At 43.7% G+C, this 18,717-nt stretch overlaps 1 protein-coding gene across 1 annotated transcript; it reads right to left on the bottom strand.

Annotated features, from left to right (window-relative positions):
- Positions 1–2,861: 2,861 nt before the first annotated feature.
- Positions 2,862–18,235, bottom strand: LACTBL1 (lactamase beta like 1; the record flags this gene model as incomplete). Its single annotated transcript, XM_082328882.1, is given in 8 exon segments — positions 2,862–3,840; positions 5,413–5,518; positions 8,438–8,685; positions 10,274–10,427; positions 13,188–13,301; positions 14,797–14,941; positions 18,191–18,217; positions 18,221–18,235. Coding segments are annotated over 8 exon segments (1,788 nt in total).
- Positions 18,236–18,717: the final 482 nt, after the last annotated feature.

Below are 18,717 nucleotides of genomic sequence, written 5' to 3'. Positions count from 1 at the left end.
ACACACACTTCTGTGAAAAGTGAGCAGCTGGGTAGATTTGTACATGTTTGTTTTACCTATTGTTGGAGCCAGTCTCTGACATGGATGAAATAACCTTGGGATATTTTTTAATTCAGCAAAAAGCATACACAAATCTTAAAAAAAATACTCAGAATGGTAACTTAGATTCTGTATTAAAATGGAAAGTTTATAAAGAACTGTAAAGCTGGTATAAAGCACCTGCTAACGTGAGTCAGGTCACATCAGGTCACAGAAGCTGGTTCTGCTCTTCTTAGGATACTGTCAGGCATGAAAGGACAGAAAGAAATCGGACTTTTGTGTTTGTAGCATTGACTCAGCATTGTAACTCTGGCTGCTCTCCGTGGATGGCTGGGGTCCTCCAAAACTCCACTTGCCTGCCACACACAGCCTCTCCCAAATCCTCTGTACAAGCGTCCCAAGGTTTCCTTTCTCCTCTCTATACCAGGTAAGGACGCTCTCCTGCCCACACAAAGGGGCAGTGCAGGAAGCTCTTCTTCACCTTCCCAGGGTGACCCAAGGTTTGGTGAGATGAGCTTTACTGCAGGTGTGGGTTCACGCTATGAATAGCAAAGAGCTGTACTTTACTGTTATGGGAACGAACAAGAGCACCAAAAAGTGTTAGTGTACAGGTTTGAGGGTGACTCGCTAGGAAAGGAAAGACCTGTTAGTGTCTGCGTTACTGACGGAAAAGTAAAACATCTTAACCTCTCCATCAGACAGATGAAGACAGTCCAGTGTGGTGTTTCATCCTGACCAGTGAGTGACATGGGATATAAATCATAATTTTTCTTGGAAGCTTTTAAAGGTAGCTGATGGGTAAACAATTACTTCTTTTGTTCTTTTGTTCTTTTGTTCCAAAGCAAGAACAGCCTCAAACTGGCACTTAGCCCTCACTCAAAAAGACCAGGGTTAGACCACTCAAATATCTTGCAATCAGACATTACATCTTGTTAGCTCAAAGCCCAGAAAGCACTGTTGTGTCAGGCATGCCAGGACAGCGTGTAGGCACCTCCACAGGAAATCAGCCATAGTGCAACCTGTCTGCCTGCACACATACCTCTGGGCATGATCACACATGACACCAGCAAGAATTTGCATACAGTTTATTGCTGTTGCTATAGCCCAGATTAAATACTTGAACATACAAGGTTGTACAAGGTATGAAATGTAATATCACCTACAAAGTCCAGAGGAAACCAATACAGCAGCAACCATGACTGCCTGTAAGGCAAGTTTTACATTATTTCATACGCTTATCAGGGAACTGAAATTGTCTGAAAAAAAAGGCAGGGAACCGAGTTTGCGAATCATAGATTTCTAGGCCTTCAGTGATGGTCTCTCTACTCAAAACTGAAGCTGAAGAACTGCACACAGAGTGAAAACAGAGACAACAAGGGAGAAGGAAGCAGAGAGATTTACTTTCTCATCCTCTCTGAGACATGTCCGCTTTCAAGACTCTGTGTGGACAAGAAGCAGAAGTAGGTCAGTATGCAAGAGGATCCAATCCAATACCAGTTATGGTATGGGAGAACATGCACTTCGAAGGGTCTTTGATTATGCTAGTATGCTTACTCTTTTGCACTTCTTTCAAGATTGCCATGCTGTACAGCCATTGCCATACTCTGCAGCTAAGCTATTCATTTTAAGGTAAGAGTTACCTTTCCCTGACCCTCTACTTGCTTTTATTTCAGGCTCCAGTTAGGACTGCAATCACAATACTCTCCTAAACTTGAAGCAGTATTGCAGGAGCCGAGGCTCCTCAGTCAGTGGTACTTGCCCTGCCTCGCATTTGTGCCTGACACTGTTCCCATCACAGTGATATGGTGTTGGCCATTAATGACACATCATCTGTCTGCCTGCCTTGGCATTGAGTGAGCACAAGAAGGAAGAAGAAAATGCACCTGTGGCTTTGCAGATTGCTTGCAGGTGCACCTGTCCTAAATGTAGTGCTCCCCAGGCTAATGGACTTTCCCTTAACATCCTCCCTCATACCTGCATAAACGCAATGCGTACGTATCCATACAGACACCCTGCCCAAAACACACATAAAGATTCCCGTGCATTCCTGTACTTAAATGCCACACTTGCCTATAAACTGAGATAGTCACAAACCTGAGTCCAGCTGGAATATACCCGTATATGTTCATAAGGCCCTGCTCACAGGAGTAAGCTTCAGCTTCTATACTTAAGTGCTATGATATCCTTTGTGTGACCACTGCTTTTGCAGAAATCCTTGGAGCCAAGACATAACCACATTGCTGTTTGCTCTTTTCACAGTTTCCTTCTTGTGTCCTAGGAAAGAAGTGGACCCTCATTTCCCAGGTATCACAAACAGGGCCTGGTATCAGGCTGGTGCCATTTTCTAGCACATAATGCTTTTGGCAAACCCAGGTGAGGAATCTTGTTCATGGTAGATGGGCTCCTGAAGACCCCTGGAAAAACCCTTGGACTGAAGAAGAGATATTTTCTGAGAGACACAGGAAATTTTCAGCCCTTTGATGACACCAGTCAATCACCACAATGGTCATCAAACAGACAATATAACTGTGGAGACTTAAGTGCTCGGCTTTTTGTTATGGCATCCAAACACCATCCATCCAGCACCTCTTTTTTCTGCAGGCATCCCCAGTTGCTAACTGGCCTGTTGTGCACTGCCAGGAATCACAAGCCATTAAAGTCATTTTAGAAGTGGGACACGACATATTTTTTGGGCAAAAGAGTGTTTTGCCACTATCTTTCCCTTTTAAATGGCATCCATAAAGCCACACAGACAGGAGAGTCTGGTAAGACACAGATCTGGAGCCACCTCCCAGAATTAGTCAGAAAAGTAGAGGGGACATTTAGCTATAGAATACAGGTTTACGAAGTACACGGACCACATTGTATGTGTTCAGCCCTGGTGCATCAAAGCCAGGAGACAAACCCTTGCGATCGAATGGATAAAAGTTAAAGAGCTGCCCATTTTGGGTCTCCAGTGAGATGGAGGCAGAGCCCAGGTGCAGAACACATGGGAACTCCTTGTCAAAAACAACCTGGAAAACACGATCTTCCAGGTGGTGGAGCTTGATTGTCCGGTACTTTTCAGGAATCAGCTCTTCCACATGAGGCCCAAACTGCTGCATGACCAGCACCCCACCAGGTCCAACTCTGATCTCGTAGAAAGTCAGGTTGGAATAGGTATAGTAGCCAACATAAGGGCCTGGACTTGGAGGAGGAATCAAGCTTTTCTCTGCCTCTCTGAACGCTGTCTCCATGGCAGGAATAAGATACTCATATGTCTGAGTTACAATATCTCTACCCTGAGGCCTGGGCCCTGCCATCAGCACAATGAAGCTCAGGCGGAGCTTGGGAATAAGGGAGAAGGTAGCTGAATAACCGTCCAGGTCTCCGTCCTTCCTAATGACATCATATCCCAATTGCTCATTAATCTCCCAGGGCGTGCCGGTCTTGTTAGCAAAATATTCAGTGGAGCACTTAAACAGAGGGGTCAGCATCGTCTTCACGGTGTCAGGCTCTAGGAGACGACGGTGGTAGGTGCCTAAGAAGACCATTGCCAGCTTGGCAAGGTCGGCAGCTGTGGAGTACATCTGGCCAGAAGGCCTGTACCAGCCGAGGTCATAGAGAGGGGCCGGCTGCCGGCTGCTGTAGAAACCCACAGCCATCTGGGAGCGGATCGGTGGTGTGATGTCGAAGCCAGTGTCCTCCATGCCCAAGCGGTCTAGGATGTTCTCCGAGATCCAGCGCTGGTATTGCCCCTCAGCTGCATGGTCAGCTAGCACGTGTGCCATCAGTGAGAAGGCCAAATTGCTGTAGTGGCATCTGAAAAGGAAGAGGAATATATCTGGAGCAGCCTTACCTCAGTGATACAGTGTGGTAAGACTATGCAAAACCAGTGGCTAGGTCTCTCTTCTCTGGAGAAAAATTCTCATTTTATCAGATGACATGCTAAAGAGAGAGGAGAGATGAAGAAGGGACAGAGAAAAACTGAATGTTGTTGCTTTGATTTGTTGTTAAGTCAAGAAAGATAAATTTCTTATGGGAACATCAGCAGAGCTGTTTAACCACTATGTACTGAAAGAGAGCTGGAGATGGAAAACTAAAAATAAACTTTATGCAAAAACCTATATATTTGCATATCCTGACTTATTGTTTAGAATTGTTCACTAAAGAATATATCCATTCTTTTTAAGAGCAGAGTTGAGAGTTACAGGTGTTTACCTTAAAGGTCTCAAAATCCCAGGTAAGCCTCTTCAGAGACTTAACATGATATAATCAGTTAAGCACCTAAGCTACCTTAAGATGGTAAAAGCACTTAAAAAGCACTTAAAAGTCTGCAAAGCAGCATCCAGCAATGTTGAGTCATTAAAGACACCTGAGTGCTTCAGTCTTTAATATCCATAAAGTGATTTAAGTCTTTATACTCGAATGAAGTTTAATGACATGAAGACATGATCGGGCAACTTTTTTTCAAACACATTTTCAAAATTCATGGTGTTTTCAACCTTGTTTGTTTTTTTAATTTTAATTGTATGAAGACACACATCTCACTGAGGCCTATTTAGATCATAAATTTGGTACCATTTCAAACGTTTCCAGCGCACCTAGCTGAATAAAAGCACGATGAACATATGTATTTCTACCCCAAGAATAAATACATTCTGGATCTAAAATTTTATATCTGAAATGGAGCTGAATTTCAACATACCCAGAAAAGTAGATTAGAATTTCTATATCAATGAATGGGAATTTCCTTTAGGAAGAATGATCTGTTAGCTGTGAAGTGTATCCAGGAACAAGGAGACAGAGTTTAAATTATCAGTATGTCAAGTAATAAGGGGTTGAGAGACTATGAGTGAATGTCCTTATGTATCTTAATGGTGAGCATAAAAATTTTGCAGACTTAGAAAGTTTTCTCTCACCACTGGATCCTGTTCATATTTTTGAGTGTTTGCAACTCAGGTAACAGACTTTTAACAGGCTATATAAATTGTAACAAACATTAATAGAACTTACAGATAATTTAAAGACATGAAAATCACTACAGACATAGCATGATTTTAAGCAAAATCTATGATGATTTAAACCGATTAAATTAACATGCCTTTCCACTTTTGAAAATCTGCATCTTTCACAGTTTAAGGCTCGTTGGACCTAACTATAGCAGTTTAATTTGCCTCATCTAGGCTTCTCACTCAGGCTCTATACACTTTAAAAAAAACCACCGGCACCTCCAGCAGTCACTCTTTCCAGCCTAAGACAGGTGTATGGGTAGATGGCTGAAGCTCCCGTTAGGAATGGCTCTTTTAGCCATTGGCCATGGAGACTGCAGGGGGGGCTAATATCAGTGGGTAAAAAAACCAGACCAAAAGCTCATAAGTGAACATATCTGACCTGGTTCCTGGATCAGCAACCAAGACATCGTCTTTCAGGAGAGCTAGAGCATCTTGCGTATTGCCCTTCCACAGCAGGCTGGTAGATCGCAGCCTCCTGGGCAGACCTGTGCCATGGAAAAGGGAAGTTAACAATTTCAGACAAATCAGTGTCCAGGAAACTTTGAGTCTGGTGAAGAGTGAGCAAAAGGCAAGATTCAATGGCAAGATGGAAACAACAATGATGCACACATGTGCTTTATACACATTGCAAATATGCTGCAAGGACCTGTTCATACTGGACTGCAGGACACTATTCAAGTCATGGACCACTGAATCTGGGTAATGTAAGTCCTACCCCAGCACAAACTCTGGGTTGCTACATTTCAGTAAAAATACCTTGCTGAATGATTAAAAAACCCCTGTATCCCCAAGTGCATTTTGGAAGAGAAGGGCATATTGGGTGATGGGGAAACCCCTGTCCGTATTTCCATGTGACTGTATTCCATTGACTCCAAAGGTGTGCAACAGCCCCTTTAAACAGGTTTTTGTTCTTTATGCCTTGCTACAGACGGCTTGAACTTCTCTGAACCATTCCAGGCTTGGCCTAAAGTATTTCTAGCTTTTTTTTTTTTCAGATTTAGCAACGTTTATTCAGGGTTTTTGAAGGTAGAAATCTGAAGTTCTTTTCACTTCTAATTCCACGACACTGAACATGGATTCCCTAAAAACTTTTGGCCAGGACTTTTTAAAATGCCACAGCTCCTTTGCACAGGATTTATGGCTCACCAAGTCCAGAACTTGGATTACATCTGGAATGAAATCCTCATTGCAGTTTACAGCTGACTTTGATTTAGAGGTTAGGAGAAAATCAGGAAGGGGACATGACAGAAAAATGACTTGCAATCATCTGCTCAGTGAGCATGTGCTTAATCATGGCAAAGCTGAATGAGGCCCTATTCTTTTGTAGCAGCAACACATGTTTTTCTGAATTGCCCTGACCTTGGGATTTGAACTGGAACAAGAGTATTTTTTCTGCTTGTGGTGTGTGGTTATTTGTGCAGCTTAATGACCAGACAAGAGAAGCACTGAGCATCTTCCAGTAGACAATGGGCTCCTTCATTTCCTACTTGCCACAATGGCAACAAAAAAATGTTGCACCACTGGGACAGCTCACCAGCACCATGCCAGCAGTGCAGTGTCTCTCTTGAGGTTCACTAGCAATGATAAACCAGAGAATGTGTGAACATAACAGAAAATCCACAGTCATTGATTTATATCTCATGGGCTGCTAATTGATGTGACAAGCATGCTGTTAATAATTTACAATAGCATCTCATACTGTCATTCATATATATTTGAAAATCATAGTCTTAACAAGCTGAAACTTCCCTCTAGCAATGTACCCATCAAGTGTTGAGAAGAAAAATCTTTGGAGTTACTTTTGTAATATGCAAGGTAGAAAAGCCCAGATAATGAGGATATATTATAGATCAGTTTCCACTGGAAGAATTTAGATGAAAAACACTTTACAATATGTCATGCAGTGGCTTTGATCTTGAAGCTAAGCAGAACCTATTCCTTTTTGGTTTTTGACAGAAAGGAAATGTAACATGTGACCTCAACATTCATTTAATTTTTCAGGCAGGATTTTGAAACTGTGCTTCTCCTTCTACTAAATTGTCAGGGACCAAACTGGTTGGTGTGTCCTGCTGGTGTGGTCTGGGAAATTTGGGCCACATTCTAAAAAAAAGAAAAGATACAGGAACGTAAAAGCAGCTAAGCAGGGGCACAAATCCAGCACAGCGATAGAAGCAATGGAATGGCTGCACATCACAAGCAATTATGCTATGACCAGGTACATATGCTTCCTGCAAGTATTTCTAGGGCATACCTCACACCTCACCAGGTGACAGAGAACTGCAGCAGGGCTGGGAGCTGCAGCACCAGCCCACGCTGCTCCTGCAAGGAGCAGCAGACCAGCTTCAGGTCCTCCTGAGAATCAGAGGGGACCAGGCAGAGTTGATGCCCCTGAGGACATCATCAGGCTCGGTAGAGCAAGACCTTGTCTGCAGGGAGAGGGGCTGGGCAGGTTTGCGCACACACATTTCTTTCTGCCTCCTCCTGCCACTGGCCACTTTGGGCTGTTTGTCTGTTTGTTTCCAGATTTCAGTCACATCATTCTTTTTTGGAGAATGCTTATTTTGATATTGGCTTGCTTCAGGTGATGCTATAGCCTATCCTGAGGTACTGCAATTTGCCTACATGCTATTTTGATCTTAGGTCCTAATTTCAGGGCATTTATTCCAAAGTGGAATAATGCAGATGCTACAGAGTTTAATCAAAACGCCACATGAGATATCAGCACATGCTCTTTGGCATTAAATTCTGGAATCCCTGAGTCAAGTATTAGCAGCTTTATTTCTGAGAAAGGTTAAAGTTCTCCTGAGTCCTGTGAGCTCTTTCTACTTTAATGTAAGAGTTACCCAATTATGAAGGTAGCAGCAGATTAATAGTCTTCTGCCAGCAAGTACAAAGCTATTAATAGCTCAGGAATCCCAGATCAGGAACCACACTGACAGCTAAATTTAGCTCAGTGATCAAGGTCTATCTGCTCAAAGCAAAGAGGTTTGGTGCCACTTCGACCCTCAACGCTACATCTCAGAAAAATGAGAGCACTCTGGGCTGGAGTACAAACAACTGTTATGCAATTGGAGCCTGATTTCAGGTCATGCTACTGTGTTGAAAGAAATACATATTCACCTTGCATGGGAAAAACAATTCCCCAGCCCACAGTGCAGCTTGGCCCCTTTCCTAGCAGGTGGCCTGGACAAGAGTTTCCTTTTAGCACTTCATGAAGCTGCTGACAACTTCCTTCCAAGGGTTCTGCCTGACCTCTGGGAAGTACAAAGGTGCAGGGTCTGTACTGGGAAATGGCCTCAACAGCAACCTTTTTTTATCCTTGGCATATGGTATGTTCTCTTTGTGGTCTCTTTCAAGTGGCACAGTGGTGGGCAGAGGGCAAGCAGGTAGCAGTGTTGTCTCACCTGAGAGCTGGCTGGCCATTCTGCGCAAGGTGACAGGTGATGGCTTAAGTGGCATTGAGCCTTTTTCAAAAAAAATCAGCCCATCTGCTGTGTATCTCTGTTCTGATTCCTTGAGCCTTCCCAGAGGGTTCTTAATAACAAAGTTCTGGGCATAACGTTCCAATGGGTCATCAAGAGACATGACTTTTCCTTCCTCCCACATCTTGTACAACATAATGGTGGGAAAGATCTTGGAGACACTGGCAATTCTGTTAAGGAACAAACATTTATAGAAATTAAGCATTAAGAAACCCATGAATCAAGAGGAAAGATGGTCAGTACATGAGATCACCCAACTGACCCACTGTCTGTAGCTTTACATGCAACACCTTTGGTAGTTCAGAAGGAATGGCTAAAGTGCAGGTAAGAAGCTTGAATTAATTTCCTTAACTCGGGCCTTTATGGACTGCAACATAACCTTCAGTAATATCTCCCCAATAGTGCAGGGGGCTACAGAACTTTTTCTGTTAACTTAGTATTCATAAGATGACATGTTTCGTAAATTATTGCTTAGTAAATACCATAACAAGTTGCAAGTAGTTTACTGGAATGTTAAGGTTAAAATGCCATAAAGTTTTACATTTCATATTCAGAGTTGATATTTGGGTGGCTTCAGAACAGAGTCAAATTTACAAAATGTCTTTTGGAATAGGACTCCAGTTCTATTTTGCTGGGTTTTGGAAACAGGGCCATGATTAAGAGGGACAGCCAGGGGCATTTGTATCGTACCACTAGAGGTGAAATTCTTGGACCGGCACAAGACAGCCTAGAGCAAAAACATTTGCCAAGAATGTTTTCATTAATCAAGAATGAAAGTCAGAGGTTTGAAGTCAATCAGATACCATTGTGGTTGCCACTATAAACTATTCCAAGTGGCAAAAAATTTGCCAGGAGAGTCTCTGTGGCGCAATGGGTTAGCGCGTTCGGCTGTTAACCGAAAGGTTGGTGGTTCAAGCCCACCCAGGGACGGGTTCTACTCTCTTTGCCAATAGCGGGGGGGTTGGAACTGAATGACCTTTCCAACTTAAACCATGAGGAAATATCAGAACGTCATTTTACCATGATGCAGAGGGGGAAAAAACAGGTAATCTCAGCTGCTGAAACTTTCCAAAATTGTTTATTCTGAGGGCAGCATTTGAGTGCAGCCCATAAGTTTCATATATAGCACAGTTACAAATCACTGAAAATAGAAGGAAGCAAATACTTCCTTTGTACTTCTTTTTTTTTTTTAACACACGCTAAGAGCTTGATTCTATCTTAATCTAAAAAATAATGGCCAATATGGCTTTGACTTTACTGCAAGAATGAATATGCATACAGGTCTACTTTATGTGTTCAGCAGATACTCTTTCCAAACCCCATTTTTTGCTAGACTGAACTTTTTTTTATCCTATGGCACTGCCTCCTCGCTGTTCATAAAATCTGTTCTAGCTCTCAGTCTCCAGATTTGTGCCCTAGGCCTCCTCGAAGCATGGAGACATTCCTATGTAAGGAGTTTTCAGGTTATTCAGGATGGTCACTGCTATTCCAATTTAAAATATGGTCAGATCAAATTAAAAATTAAAAAAAATAAAATCCAAAGTAAACAACTCAGTAATCCACAAGCATATGATACTTTAGGGACTAGCTGAAGCATTGTCTCACAAAGTTTCAGTGTAACCCAGAAGAGGTTTCTGCAGTGGACCTGAGCCAGTAGAAGATGTGGTTTGTGACAGTGGCTCTATTCCCAGATATCAGATCTCCATATGTGCAACTGCTCTTTTTCTAGCTCTCATACCAGCGATACAGCCGTCTCACCTGTAAATAGTGTACTCATTGGGCACCACTGAAGACGGGTCTGAACCATTCTTCTTCCCAAAGTTGCCTGTCCAGAGCACAGTGTCGTTGTAGATAACAATGGCAGACATGGCAGGGAGACCAGAGCTACGAATCTTTTGCCGCAGCATCATATCTACCTGGAGAATGATGGGAAATTATGAATTTCCAAATGGAGTCTTATAATGCATCTAGTCCGTAACAGACAGTAGAAGACCCAGACCATCAGCCCTCCTTACTTCCAAGCACTCAAGAGTGATTTTTTTCAAATGTGTTTTGGCAAAGGAAAATATTTTAACTGTACTGTTCCATTGAATTGCTTATGCTGAATTATCCAGTATCTTTCTTTCAGTCTACATGTCCACCATGTAGAAGAATGTGGTGCTCATCTTTGTAATACCTATGATGCTTATATGATTAAAAACAAATGCTAAAACCTAATAATTGTGATTTCTTCCTTTTTAAATTGTACTGTGCATATCTGTTCTTTGCACTAGAATTTTACGTTCAAAGATGTATGAGAAAAAGATCCAGACTTTTCAAATATCCCATGAGACTTTTCATTCCATGAAACATGCTGGAGCTTAGACTCCTGTTTAAACTGCAATCTGAGAAACAGCACTGAGAAACTAGAGAGCTGTGATTGCTCTTTGCTGCCTGTTGTGCCAGGTTGTGTAGACCTAATCAGCCAGCTGTACTCCACCCACCTCCTGCAAGCAGAATGCATTGGTCTTGCTCTTTTATGACTTTTTCAAAGCTATGTCATCATCATGCATAAGTTGTCTTTTGCACAGAAAGGTTAAGACATAAGAAATGGCCTTCCAAGCCCAGCATCTGAGACAAGAAAGGCCAAGCCAAGTCACGTCCTCCAAACCTCTTCACTGGATGGACTGGTGAGGTGCGCTGACAGCCAGCAGTGGAAACATCCAACTTGTGAGAAGTCCTTCTGTAGCAGTTCTTTGCCCTCCCCTCCCCACGTGCCAGTGGCCATTCTAGCATGCTTAGGTACATCAGCACCTCCAGAGAACAGACTGGTCTCATGTCAGCAAGCATGGTCCTCCTTAGAGTATTCTCAGAGGGAGTCTGACCTGCCTGGACCTGCAGAAAGTTGACAGAAATATGTGATGCTCTTCTAGACTCGAGTGTCATTGAATCCAATACTCAGCATTTGGATTTCGCCACTAGCAAGACTCTTCCGAGGAAAATGTAGGCCTTTCTGAAAAGCAAAAGTATTTACCCTTAGAAGAGAAACGTTTCCTTAAGCCTCATTCGTGAGTGAATGTTACTCTCCTATTTCAAGCTGCCGTGGGCTAGGAAAAAGTCCTCCCCTGTATGCAATATAATCATCGCATCTGGTAATGTCCAGAGTCCACGGTTCCTGGCCTGGCACACGATGGTAGTTTGTCTCAGGTAGTGCAAGATCTTTAGTGTGGGTTTGAGTGTCCACAGACTTAGACAGAACCCAAGGGCATCTGAAGATATGCTTTTGAGGTGCTGGTGCCTAAGCTCCCTTCAAATACCTATGTCTTCCTATGCACCTAGTGTTCAGGTTCTCTGTGCCTTATGCCATCTGCAAAATAGGAATCATTTCACCAGCCTACTTCAGAGAAGTGTTTGGATACTTCATTTCTGAGGAGCACAAAGAAGGGAGGTTAGATGACTCTCTGATGGACACTCAATGTTCTGCACATTCCCTCACCTCTCTGACTAATCCTAACTGAACAATAAGCTACCTCTCTACAGTAACCCCAGAGACAGCAGCAGAGACTTCATAAAAGTGAATGTGAAGTGATAGCAATTGAAAGTCAGTGTAGATAAAGTGGTGTGCATGCAGGAAAACAACCCTAACTTCACACCACATACACACAGGTGGGCAGGGAGCTGGTCATTATCACTCAGGAACAAGACCTTAGGGCTATGATGGATGCTCCTATGTAAACATTTGCTCAGTGCCTTATGGCAGCAAAAAAGGTAAATCAAATATGAGCGATTATTAGAGAAGTAACATAAAATAAAACAGAAAATACCATTCTATCACTGTATAAATCCCTGACCCACTTGCACCTTGAATACTGTATGCGGTACTGACTTTCCGCATCTCCACAATAGTATGCTAGAGCTGCAAAAGATTCAAAGAAGGGTAAAAAGGATGATTAGAGCTGTGGGACAGCTTCTATTATGACTAATTAAGCTATTCATGAGAAAAAGACAAATGAGAGGGATCTACAAAATCAGGAGTGTCCTGTCAGAGCATGGCTGTCCTTAAGGTCCACACAGTCAAGGCAATGCTGCAGTATTTCCATATTGCAAATAGAGCCTACCAGAATTTCAGACAGTGCTAAGATTTCAGAGACCTGAAATCATCCTGGGGAAAAGCAGGTCTCTCTTTCATTCAGATTCAGGTCCCCTTCCTCTTCCTCTTCCCCTTCCCCTCCATTCCTTTCCTTGAAGTTACCTACAAGCAGCTTTTTAATTTTTAAATGGTGGCATGGGGAAAGGCAGCAAAGCAATAAAACAGGGAATTGGCAGTCACTGATGAATAGGAACTAGTTACATGAGTCATCTACTTTCCAGGACATGAGGGCTGCCTAACAGTAGACAAGATGCCAAGAGCCATCATTTTGTGCTGATGTATGCTCACCAGACCTTCTGATGGACAAGTAATAATGTTTCTTCATCATAGCTTACCCTTTGGATAAGATAACTGCTTATTGACCTGTTCTGTATGTTTAGTGAAGGAGTTTTATATACCCATTTCTAGACTCACATGTTCTCCACCTCCTCAATTTCCCACCTCCTTCCCCATAGATGTTTAGGGGCAAAATACATATTCTCCCCTTTACACCTTTGGAAACACAGTCATGAGCTCTGTCTCCCTCTGTTCCCTTCTCCTCACAGACCTTCTCCAATGCGTCCTTCAGAATGGGTATTGGGTGGTCCAGCGGTACTGGTTCAGGATAGCGGGGGCACATCTGCACAGCTTCTGATCTCACTTCCATCACAGATGGCCCTGGAAAACATTTCCAAGATAGCATATGTGACTTGAATAGACACACTAACAAGCTTTAACCAGCAGTCAGCACTAGCTTTCTTGCTTGTGTGGACACAAGCTGAAGGACACTTCTGCATCGGCAGAGACAATCTTGAGTTGTTTCTGTCTCACATAAAACAGGACTTGAAGAAGACACTGTGCTCTGTTATTCCTTATTCCAACACAGTATAGCACACAGGATGGACAGGACCTGCAATAGGCTTCAACTGACTCCGCAACCTGGCAGAGTAAGGAACTGGGACTACAGAAGACTCAGCAGGGTACCTGACAGTGGGTTTAGTCCCATGAAAGTGCCCCACCCCGTGTCTAAGGGAAAGTCTGAGTTTGGGTTCAGGAGGACAGAGCTGTCCCATGCATATCGTAACCTCAGAAAATGGATGTAGAAGTGAATTGTGAGTGCCACCAGAAATCTAACACTGTAACAACAGTTGATAGGCTGCATACCTAGGATATTAGCTGTCTTCTGAATTAGCTGTACCCTGCATATGCCAGAGACATATCTTAATTTTTTGTGGCAAGCAAAGATCTTTAAACTCAGTGAGAGATGGGAACTTTCTTACTTGGAGGCACTATTTTCCCACTTGATCCCAAGGTGTTCATAAACACAGCTCCTCTGCTCTGTAAGTTGTAAACAAAATGCTTATTTATCTTTTCACTTAACAACTGAGCATGAAGCATTAGAAATACAGATGAGAAGATAACTGGCACTATGAAAACTTACAGATGAATGGGGATGGATACACAGGAGCCTACAGGCAGCCTCTGATAGTCTGTGATAAAAACGTAGAGTCTGAAACCTTTTCAGACATTCGTCTATGAAGGACCTCTGGCATCTTCACCGTGGATTTTATGCCACCTTTGGGCTACTTAAAACTCTGATCAGTTACACTGTACATATTTCATCCTTGCACATACAGTGCCTTGGGTCTATTTGTTGAGTTTTCTACAGTCAACATAAGGGAATTGTAGTGTGAACCAGGGGCTCGAGCCAGTTCAAAGATCTAAAATTAGGGGAATAGGAAAGGAAGCAAACCCATAAGCTGAAGCACATGGTAAGGTGTAAAACAAAATCCATTCTAAACTGGAGTGACTTTTACAACAGGATGCTAAATAAAAAGATAGATAATGTATAATAAATTGTCTCTTTGGTATATCAATTAACCTAGGTTAGCGTCAGGAGTAATGGAACTTCTCTGGACATCTGCAGAATTACATGGTACTCCATCAACCCAATGTTCATGTCCTCTGTGTCCTTACACCAGTTAGGAGGAGGTAAATTTGTGTACTGTTTGGGGAAATGCTCTTTGAGGAAAAATGTCCACATGGGGAGAAAGGCATTTATTGGTCTCACAAATTTCATAGAATCATAGAATCATTTAGGTTGGAAAAGACCTTTAAGATCATCGAGTCCAACTGTGCCAAACAATGGTCAAGCTTAAAGATGGCTACTCACTGGGCTCCACCTTGGGGAGGCTGTACTGCCACAGAAAGCAGCCCGTCATTGCAACAGACAACAGGAAGAAGAAGATGACCAACACATGAATCCACTTCACCTCCATAACAGTGAGCTTGAGGAGGCTCCGGCTGCTGGATGCCTGCTATAAGCAGAAAAGACATGATCTCAAAGAGAGAAAAACTACCTCTCATGCATACCAGCTAGGTGAAAGAGGTACACTACATCAGAGAATAAAGCTACTGCAGGGACATGGTACATTCCAGTACTATTGCAGCATCAGAGCTGGGCATACCAAATCACAGTGGCATAACTGGAACTAGAGATGACTTCTTGTCTTCCAAGGAGGTTTGCAAGATGTTACTCTCCTTACCTTGTTGGCCTTGTTGTTCTTGTAGAAGAAAACCATCCACTCCTTTTGCCTTTTCCCCTCCCTGCAGGTGAATCTCATCAGCCCAGGCTGGCAGGATTCTGTTTACAACTCTCATTTCCTCCCTTCTCAACCGTCACGACTTCTTCCTGGATATCTTTCCAACCCCTTTTTTCCAGAGTCCAGCATTCGTGCGTGGCAGCCACCAGCCAGATCATCTGAGCAGATCCGGCTTTTATAGATGAATGATGGAATTTTTCACCATGTTTTGCCCTTACCCTTCTATTTTGTGCCTGTAATTCCCATTATATCATGTACCATCTGTAAGCTTGGCATTTATAGATGCCATGTTTTGGGAAACCGGCTATTATTTTGGGTTTGTGCAGATCTCACAACACTGGAGACCATCCAGGTTGGTGATACTACCATATAAATGTTGAAGAAAAACAAGGAACAGATGATAAATGATTAGGTGCCTAAGCATGAGCTGCGCTCTTTCACTGACTGTAGGAGGTCAATAGGGTGCTTTTGAAAGTTTGGCAATTAATGTTGTAAAACATATGGCCTGCCATTTGCATCCAATATGGTCCACATTCCAAAGCTGTTTCAGGTTGTCTGGACTCACTGGTAGGATAGACAGACTGAAATACTCCCTTTAGATTTCCACATGGCCCTTTTTTCATTTTTGAGATACAGGATAGTTCATGCAAAAGCTTCTGCAAGTCATCTGAGCCTTATCCTCACAAGAAGGGAATCTGAAGAACCACTTCCAGACTTGTACGTGGTTTTGTGGCTCTGTAAGGATCCAACTGGGGAATCTAGCCCCTGCTGAAACTGTAGGTTACAATTCCACTTTCTGTATAATAACAGAAACACGTCACAATTATTTCTGAAGCCCTTTAGCCTGTTCAGGCATTCCCACATAAATTTCCAAAGGCAGCTTACTTCAGGTTCTTCCATAACATAATTAAGACTTCAAAGATGGCTTAAGACCATACAGGTGCCTGCAGACCCACTCAGACCTGAGCCTGTCAGACCACACACGCAGTCCATATTCCAGCTATCAGCCTAAGTGACATGTGTTCCTAAGTAGGGGAATGCCATTTTGACACCAAAACTAGCTTGGTTTAGATATACCAACCTTATACAGTGCCTTAGTAGGCAGGAGATCATATCCACACAAGGACAAACCTGTGTATTGAGATCTCTTTAATCACCTCCATGCTGGCAGGCTTCAGTTTATGCTGAAGGATGTAGCCTAGAGCTGCAATGAGATGCTGTTTTCCTGCAGCAAGGAGTGGGATAGGGACCTCTTTGCCCTGGAGTAGTCATGGGGTGACTTTCTTGGATTTAGTCCCATCATAATAAGGTGACTCCCTCACCAACCTGCAGTTCCTCTCACCATTTTTCTGCCTCTTTCCTCGCTTCACTGAGAAACCCTGATTCCTGGGTCCCTAAAAGTGGGGTGAAAGGAAAAGATTTTCTGGTATGTGTCTCATCTCGTGAACTCCAGACTCCTTAGACCACTAACCGAGGACCCAAAGATACCAACACCGAACTCTCATCCTTTAGTCCAAACTCCCCTTTACCTCTTGTAGATAACAAGTGCCCTGAATGCTTCTTTCATTCTCTGACCCATAATCTAGTGGCTATGCAAGGAAACCGTGGCAATGCTATGCAACTAGAGACATGGATCTCTCTTTTATTGATGGGGCACCAAATATGCAAAAGTGTGAGGAATATTCATCATCCTGAGGAGATGCTCTACCCTCTAAGCTACCTTTCAGGAAAAATACCACTTTCCCTGTATCTGGGAGACTGTCAGACAAACAGATGGATAGATACCGACAAACAGACTCTTCACACTTCCCACTCCAGGACCTGTCTGGTCTCACCCCCTTTTCAGCTGGTTTCTCCATCTCACGTACATTGCTCGGTGACCGTCACTGCTAACAGCATAAACACAGCAATGCAGGGGGAGGAAGGCTACCAAGCACTTAGACACATGCAAATGAATGCAAACACATGCAGGAACAAGTGCACACAGCTTCCCATGGGTAGGTTAGCTGTGTGCTACGTTTTTTCCCCTGAGCTTTGAAAAATTAGGATGTGGGGGGAAGAAATAGGAATTTCACATAGACCACCCAGGTACGCTGTCCTGCCCCACCGTGCTCATCTAGGCAGACTACCACAGGTCCTGCGAGCCGCTCAGTCAGAGGCATATCTTAACACCAGTTAGGAAGAGCAAGAAAGAGCCCCAGTCCCCTGTACATACCATTGCCAGAAACCGTCTCAGTCCCAGAGGCTGTTCTCAGGCATCTCAGCATGTGTGTACAGTAACAAAACCACACCGTCTAATCTCAGCCCCACTAAGGCAGGAGCAGATTGCCTTGCCATGCTCCTAAACGCAGCTGCTTTAGCATGGGCAGGTGCTGCTCAGTCACTCCAGCTGAAGTGGCCGTTTTCAGCACCCCGACAGTACTGCTCCAGGTTTCCCGGTCCATTTGACCCATTCAGACTCTCCAGAAAGTGCTGCTGACCTCCCCTGGGCAAGGAGACTAAGTGACAGGGACAGAATGGCATTTGCTCTCAGGAAAGTGCCTGAGCGATTGAATGTTAATTCTTCCTAATGCTTCTCTGCCATGTGTGTGAATCACAGCTGAAACCATGAGGGCTTCGCAATCTATTTATAGCAGCTTCATCTCCTCCTGACATCTGAACAGGAGGCGATTAACTCATGAGATGGACAGCCCTTGCATGCCTCCAGCCGCTGTCTCTGGGTGGGCTTGGGAGGGGGCAGGCTGGGCTGTTTGCAGGAAGGGGAGGTGGGGGAGCTTAAGCCAGGAGCTCACGCACTCGTGGGGCTTAATCCTGAACAGCTTCCTGGAGTTCCCCTGCAGTGATAGACAAGGGAGTCATTCCTAGCTAACAGCCTCACTAGACATAGATGGAGCTGATATTTTCTTGCTCCTGAGGACTCTGAAGGGTGGTGGAAGGTTGTGATTTGCACGAGGTGAGCCTTACCCGCAGCTGTAACCCATCCATGGCTGTTCAGAAGTCTCTTCTCATCCCATAAACCCCTGTGATTAAGAGAAACAAAAAGTTTATGCAGGAAAAAAATGGAGTCAGAGCAAGGAGGGAAGCCCAGAGTAACAAAGCCCAGCCCAGATAAGCAGACCAGCAGGGAAGGACTGGGTTTGGATAGGGAGATAAATCACAATAACCACAGGAGTTAAGTCCCCAGTAACACCTTCCCTCTCTCTACCTCTGGTTTGGCAGCACCTTGTGTTTACTGCAAGGGCTGGACCCAAGCTCTGGGACTTGCCGGGGCCCATGGTGATCTTTATGCCACCTCCCAAGCACAAGGAACTGGAGCTTTGAGATTTTCAGGCCTGACACATTTCCATTGTGCCTGCTCTGCAGGGTCCTTTCAGCCCTCTCCCTGGCTTCTCAGCCTTGCTCCCTCTGCACAGCCAACAACACCCTCCTTAGTCTTGGAAATCACAGACACAGCCAAGAAACTATATGACAGATTTGGAAGTGCTAAGATA

Source organism: Platalea leucorodia (assembly GCF_965183815.1).
Source record: "Platalea leucorodia genome assembly, chromosome: 17".
Taxonomy (NCBI): domain Eukaryota; kingdom Metazoa; phylum Chordata; class Aves; order Pelecaniformes; family Threskiornithidae; genus Platalea; species Platalea leucorodia.
The sequence above is the reverse complement of the archived record's forward strand: the minus strand, read 5'-3'. Positions and strand labels throughout refer to the sequence as shown.